Source organism: Asparagus officinalis, chromosome 8 (assembly GCF_001876935.1).
Source record: "Asparagus officinalis chromosome 8, Aspof.V1, whole genome shotgun sequence".
Lineage (NCBI taxonomy): Eukaryota > Viridiplantae > Streptophyta > Magnoliopsida > Asparagales > Asparagaceae > Asparagus > Asparagus officinalis.
Window position 1 is genome coordinate 91,361,093 of NC_033801.1, and position 7,081 is coordinate 91,368,173.

Here is a 7,081-nt window from a genome sequence, read left to right on the forward strand (position 1 = left end):
AAATTCAGTATAATTAGATTTCTTGCGATACAAGGAATAAATATTTGTATCAATTATCTAATTAATTTTCAACTGAAATAAGTAGACAAGATAAGTTGTAAATGTATGCTAATTTTAAAACGGATGTAAATGGATATGGAAGATGAATAAGAATTAAAGAGGATGTGGGATAATATAGCTGTTTCTGCTGTGGTCACTTTGGTCACATGTATTTTGAGAATGCGTGCTAAGTGCAAGACAATATCAACTTGTACGAAGTAAGAAAAGATAAGAAAAATATATTGTAGAGAGGCTCACTTCAAACATGTATTGGAGGGCTATCAAGATAACTACCGATCTTATATTAGAATGAGACCGAGGGCCTTTTTTAAACTTGTTAAAGTAATGAAAGCAAACGGTTTATTAAAAGATACAAGACACGTTCAAGTTGAAGAACAGCTTGCTATGTTCCTAAGTATTGTGGGACATAAAACTAAAAATAGAATAATAAGAACTGAGTTCATAAGAACAGGAGAAACAGTTAGCATGTATTTAAATAAAGTCCTGCAAGCAATGAATGGATTACGTGATCGGTACATGAAGCAAGCCCCAAAAGAAGTTCCCGTGGAGATTGCAAGCAACTCAAATTATTTTCCTTACTTTAAGGTAAATTAAATACATACATCTTAACAATTTTTCTAATAAATTACTTTTTATTGAACTATGTATAATTTATAATTTTTTATAGGACTATATTGGTTTGATAGATGGCACACACGTCGACGCGGTGTTAACTAGTGACCTAGTTGCACGGTTTAGAGGGAGAAAAGGGGTGACCCAAAACATCTTAGCAGCCTGCACCCCCAATAAACTATTTACTTATATCTTAGCTGGCTGGGAGGGAGCAGCAAATGATTATAGGATATTACAAGACGCTCTGTCGAGACCACAGCCTTACGGGCTCCGAATTTATGATGGTATTCATTCTCACTTATGCACATGTTGAATAATATATTAAATACTTAAAAATAATTGAGATTTTAAAATACTGTTCAATTAATGTAGGTAAATATTACCTATGTGACACTGGATACACTATAATTCCAGGCTTCATATCCCCATATCGCGGTGTATGATATCATTTAAAAGAGCATACCGGTAGGACACTAAAGAATAGGAAAGAGTTGTTCAATTTAAGGTATTCATCTTTAAGATAAAAAATTGAATGCACATTTGGTATATTAAAGAATCGGTTTAAAATTCTAACGGTGAAGCCAAATTATCCATTTCCCACTCAAGTGGATATTATACTAGCGTGTACTGTGTTGCACAATTTTATTACCTTGGAGGATCCGGATGATGATATTTTAAATGAAAATGTTGAAATTGATGAAGATACTGAGGAAGAGATAAATGAAGACGATTCAAATATGGTGGATTATACTCAAAGTAGGACACAAAGAGAGGATCGAGATGTAAGAAATGAATGGAAGGAGATGCGAGATCAAATTGCTTGGGCGATGTGGGTGGATTATTGTGCAAAGTATAATGGTGGTAACACAATGGAGAGTGGTTTAACTTAGTGTGTTATTTGTTTTATGGCTATGTAATAACTTGGTAAATTTTAAAATACTGTTCGCATCGATATTGTTTAATGTTTCTTTGCTTGTACCAAAACATTACTAATTTTATCGGTTGCTCTTTTGTTATGTTGTTTGAGAAATATCGTCGTTTCATATATTCCTTGATAAATGCATGCATATCCCATATTGTTTTATATTTCTTTATTATTAATATGGCTATGCTTACAATATATATTAGGTATGGCTAACAATCCGGCAGATAAGCAAAGCGTGCCTTCTCATTCGAATGCAATGCCAAATCCTACATCAGGGATTAACATGAACTTCATGCCTGTTCGACCACAACCATTCACTTCACCTCCTCATACATTCTCACCATTTCCACCATACGATGGTAATTATGGTGGGATGACACAGCCACCAATGTCATACATGAGCTTGTTAAGCAGTCCAGAAGGTTTGCTATTTCTCACAGCCAGTTCTCAAAGTAGTGGACCTAATCAATTTTTACCAAACACTGGTGATTCAGGTGGAAATGATATTCATGACGTTGATGGTGCGGAGCACACTTCGCCATTGAAAAGAGGGGAAAATTAGCTTTTAAGAAAAAAGTTCCGGGTGCCAGGTTGAACACAAGAGGCGTGGCTAATAAGTTTTAGCTTCCAGAGCACGATGATGTGTTTATTCCTTATCTTGCAGATTTAGCATTGGATGGCATGAAGCCAGACAAGAACTTCAAGGCTGAAGCTTATAAAATAGCTTCCATGAAAATCTACATGCAATTCAGGACTGATTTCACTCACCTACATGTCATTAACCACTTGAAATGTTTGAGGAACAAATTCAACGACATGAAGGTTGCCTTGATATTAGTGGTACTGGGTGAGATGAAACAAGTAAAATGATTACATTGAATGATGAAACCTTGAAATATTGGGCTCAGGTATAACAAAATCAGCATCTATATTGTCACCAAAATTTAATACATTTGATTCGCCACTTATAAGTATTTGTTATTGCAGGACAAATGCAATTCTAAGTACAAAGCGTACATAAACAAACCCCTTCCTCACTTCAAAAATTTACAAGTTATCATGGGTGATGATCAAGCCAAGGGTGAATTTGTTATACCCGTGTACGCTAACATTGGGTCTAGTAGGTCCATACATATTCCCGATGATGATTGCGAGATTCTAGAGGAGAGTGAAACTGAACCATATTCTGATGCTTGCAACCAACCACATTCTGATGTTGTTAACCAACCACAACCCACTAGATATAAGACTATGAGTAAAGACAACATGACTTCATCATCTAACAAGAAAACCAGAAAATCTAATCGTGAAGAGGAAATGCTATGTGCCTTTGTTGAGTCAATGTCTTAGTCAATGAGAAATCAACACATTATTCACTGGACTGAGCAGTTGGCTGCAGCGTTGAAGGAACATAGGTCTGAATATTCTGAGGAGTTCCTCGATAGGGTTTTAGACCATTTATATGATAATGAACGTGAATCTAGGAGGTTTTTCATAAAATCCAAGGAAGGTTAGCAGAGGTACATCACCAAATTAGTTAACGACCAATGTTGGTTGGATAGCTAGTTTGTTGGGTTTCGATTATATTTTGATGGATATTGTTATGTTAATTGCAAACTATTAATGTGGGTTTCGATTATATTTTGATGGATATTGTTATGTTAATTGCAAACTATTAATGTTGCAATATATATTATTATTATGAAGAACATCTATGCCGTTGTGGGATTGATGAATTGGTACATTTTAACTTTTGATGCAGGTAAGTATGGTCGTGGAATGATCAATGAGTTCTTTGAATTTTGTCTTTGCTTTTGATATCAGGTAAATGGGTTTGTCGCTTGGGTTTACTGATGTCGGCTTTTACATTCTATTGCTTGGGTTAACTGCTGTCGGTTTTGAAGCTCAAAGCAGTGGACCTCCTGCTGGCTATGACTTTAGGTTTATTGCTCCAAAGTCACACATGGTTACTGTGGGTTATTGGCTGTTATTTGGAGCTTGTGTAGCTCCTTGCTCTTTGGGTTTGTGGTTGTCATTTGGAGCTTGTGTAGCTCCAATTGCTTGGGTTTGTTGCTGTTTTGTTCTGAGCTTGTGTAGCTCCTATGAATTGGGTTTGCTGCTGTTTTGTTTGGAGCTTATGTAGCTCCTTGCTCTTGGGTTTGTTGCTATTTTGTTTGGAGCTTGTGTAGCTCATTGCCTTTGGGTTTGTGGCTGTTATTTTGAGCTTGTGTAGCTCCTTAATACATCAGGGTTTGTTGCTATTTTGTTCTGCGCTTGTGTAGCTCATTGCCTTTGGGTTATATGAGGAAACTGTTTTGAGCTTGTGTGGCTCCTTCCCTTTGGGTTTGTTACTATTTTCGCTGGAGCTTGTGTAGCTCATTGACTTTGGATTTGTGGCTGAGTTAAGGAGCTTGTGTAGCTCCCTAACTTTGGTTTGTTGCTGTTTTGTTTGGAGCTTGTGTAGCTCATTGCCTTTGAGTTTGTTGCTATTTTCGCTGGAGCTTGTGTGGCTTTGTTGTCTTTGGGTTTGTTACTGTTTTGTTTTTGAGCTTGTGTAGCTAGTCGCTGCTATGTGGGAGCTGTTTTGTTTTTCCTTGCCTGTGGGTTTGTTGTTGTTTTATTTTGAGCTTGTGTAGCTCCTTGCAGTTGATATTTGGCAATGATGATGATTAGCGTTTACTGAGAATACAATCTAACTTACATTGTTTATTATATTCAGATGAGGCAAAAGGTGATGAGATTGCAGCCTACATTGAATTGACAATGTCTAGGCAAGGCAATTCATCCTTATAATGCAATCTGTAATAAACATGTAACTTATAGGTGGGGCAATCAATTATGACAAGTTGATCTATTACTGAGTCATACAATATCAATTAGAATTTATACCCAATTTCAAAAACAGTTTTCATTACAACCTCAATAGTTTTTGCAAGTACAAGTACATGACATGCAGTTTATAATAACAAAAACAGTTTTCATTACAACCTCAATAGTTTTTGCAAGTACAAGTACATGACATGCAGTTTATAATAATTAAAATAATACAAAAAATTGCTAGTACATGACATGCAGTTTATAATAATTAAAATAATACAAAAAATTGCTAATAAAATTGCTGAAATTTTTCAAGCTAGAAGTTGATTTTCGACAAGTCTTAATTCTTTCTTCAGCCTCTTTGATTGCAAAATATATTTATCTCCGTACCTATTTTCTTTGACATATTGGCTTCATTGGTCGCTTATGTCTCCTCTTTCATCAGCCCATTCGAAAAAATTACATTCTTTATTTGGGAATTTTGCACACCCCCAATAACACATTTCTTTATTTTTACCATTCTTGCACACTTTCATCGGTGTTCGGAGATTGAGTCGCAATAAACTTCATAATTTTGGTAGCACTCTTCTGATATCATATATTGATGTCTGGGATGTAAATTGCAGACAATGAGAATTTATAAATTGCTGAGAAATGAGAATGCATGGATTAATTTGAGGCATCAAGTTGAATTTATAGCCACTATGACCTTTAACTAGCCGTTGCTACAGTGTTATGTCTTTGAATTTTGAAGATGGTGGAAATAGTCGTTGCTACAGTGTTTTTTTTTTTGAATTCTAAAGTTGATGGAACAAGCCGTTGCTACAGTGATTTTGTGATGATCAGTGGGCTAGCCGTTGTTACAGTGTTGATCCCTAAAAAAAATTATTTTGAACCAAACATGGTATTAGGAATTGAAGGATTTCTATAAAAATGAGATTCTTTTTTTCTTTGGGTGAAACAAACATAGAATGCAACAAAAATAGGATTCCATAAAACTAAAACTTGTCTATAATTTTTTTATGGATTAGGTTGGAATCCATAAATAAAATAGGATTCCTAATCCTATTCCTAACCTCTATTGAACCAAACAGGCCCTAATTAGATGTTCCTTTCGTATTAGAATTTTCCTTTCAGTAAAGTTATATGAGATTTGTGAGTACTGGGTATCGTCTTTTTCTTCACAATCAATGAGAATGATATATTTTTTTTTAATCCTCTCTTCGTTTGGTTTCCACAGTAGCTTCTCAAAATACCTAGTTAAAAACATATGCAAGCTGTGGCAGTGTGGCTAAGAGCTCTAAAGAACAGAGTACATGATTTCTCTAAAGACGTCAAGGAAATTTCCTTGCTAAAATCTAATGGTTCCAACGTGTTAAATTAGGCTAACATTCTCTCTGCCGTGACAATCTATGATAGGAGCAGAATCCAGCTAAAAAAAAAGCACAGTTGGGTCACCTCTTGCATCATTTGTTTCACCTGGCTTCCTCCTAGCATTCGAGTTGTTTGGAGTCTGTATTGATGGAATTCAGTAAGATGATTATTTTACACAGATAACTTCTAATCCAACTGAAAGCAGCGCTAGTTCCTTGGTTCGTTCTTCCATCGTTGGATGACTTCAGTTTTGGGTCCAGCTCTTCACACCGCATATCCTCTGCATCCCTACCGTAGGCTCCATAGTAAAAATATGCTCTCTGCAGGAAGAACGAAACCATCGAACAAAAGGACAGATCGCTTTGCTGTGATTCGTACACTTGAATTTGGATCTGATCTTAAAACTTCAATGGCCCTTATTCTCCTCCTTTCTTTCAGTGGGTGTTTTTTGCTTGCATTACTTAAAGACAGCTTGCGGTCCCTTCACCAAACCCATGCTCAGTGGTCCAACCATTGAACCACCTACCAATTTACTGTCGGATTGCTAGAATTCCTTCATTTTAATCGTACTGACAAGAAAAACATCTTACATCTTAGTAACTGCTGTTTTTTTTTAACGTTTATCGCAGTTTGAATCTATCTTCACCATTGCTTGTTGGATGGTCCCTGTGGTCCAAAGAAAACTGCAGGTTGTCCTCTGCTAACTATAGGTTAATTACCAGTAACGGAGCTGCTTACCGATCTTTCTCCTAACACCTGACCCCGAGACAGACTCTTATATATTTTTCTTGAGTCCAGATCTCTAGGAGGTCATGTTCCATTTCCTTCACAGCTACCTTCTCGTGCCTCCTGCGTAATAGTGCCAAATCTATCAATCTCATTTGTGGTCAACATGCATGTAAGTGGTCCTAACTGTTGAGATGAGCATCGATCCCGATTATAAATATATCGGCTATGGAGCGGTTTATTATGTAGAAAATGGCAGGAAAGAAGTGAAAAAAGAACTGTTATACTGGTCATGTGTTAGAAATATGGATTTAAAATCCCTGCTGGTTCCTCTTGTTCTATCGATGAGATACATATGGAGCCCTCATCCTGAAGGTATTTATGAGAAAATGTCTTATACTGGTCATGCAAGGATGATTGAGGACTAGCTAGGGCTTTGAAAGCGAGCAAGAACATATACCTCTTTACTCCAATCTGTCGTGCGCAACGGAATCCAAAACACAACAAACGAACGAGATAGGAGAACAAAGTCGACAACCAAACACAAGCACCACACGGCAAGACACC

General features: G+C 36.5%; 1 protein-coding gene across 1 annotated transcript; it reads left to right on the forward strand.

The window, feature by feature from the left end:
* LOC109821512 lies at window positions 553-1,562 on the forward strand. Its single transcript, XM_020387696.1, has 4 exons — window positions 553-645; window positions 728-956; window positions 1,045-1,109; window positions 1,227-1,562. Exons 1-4 carry the CDS (start codon window positions 553-555, stop codon window positions 1,560-1,562), a joined length of 723 nt encoding a protein of 240 aa, XP_020243285.1.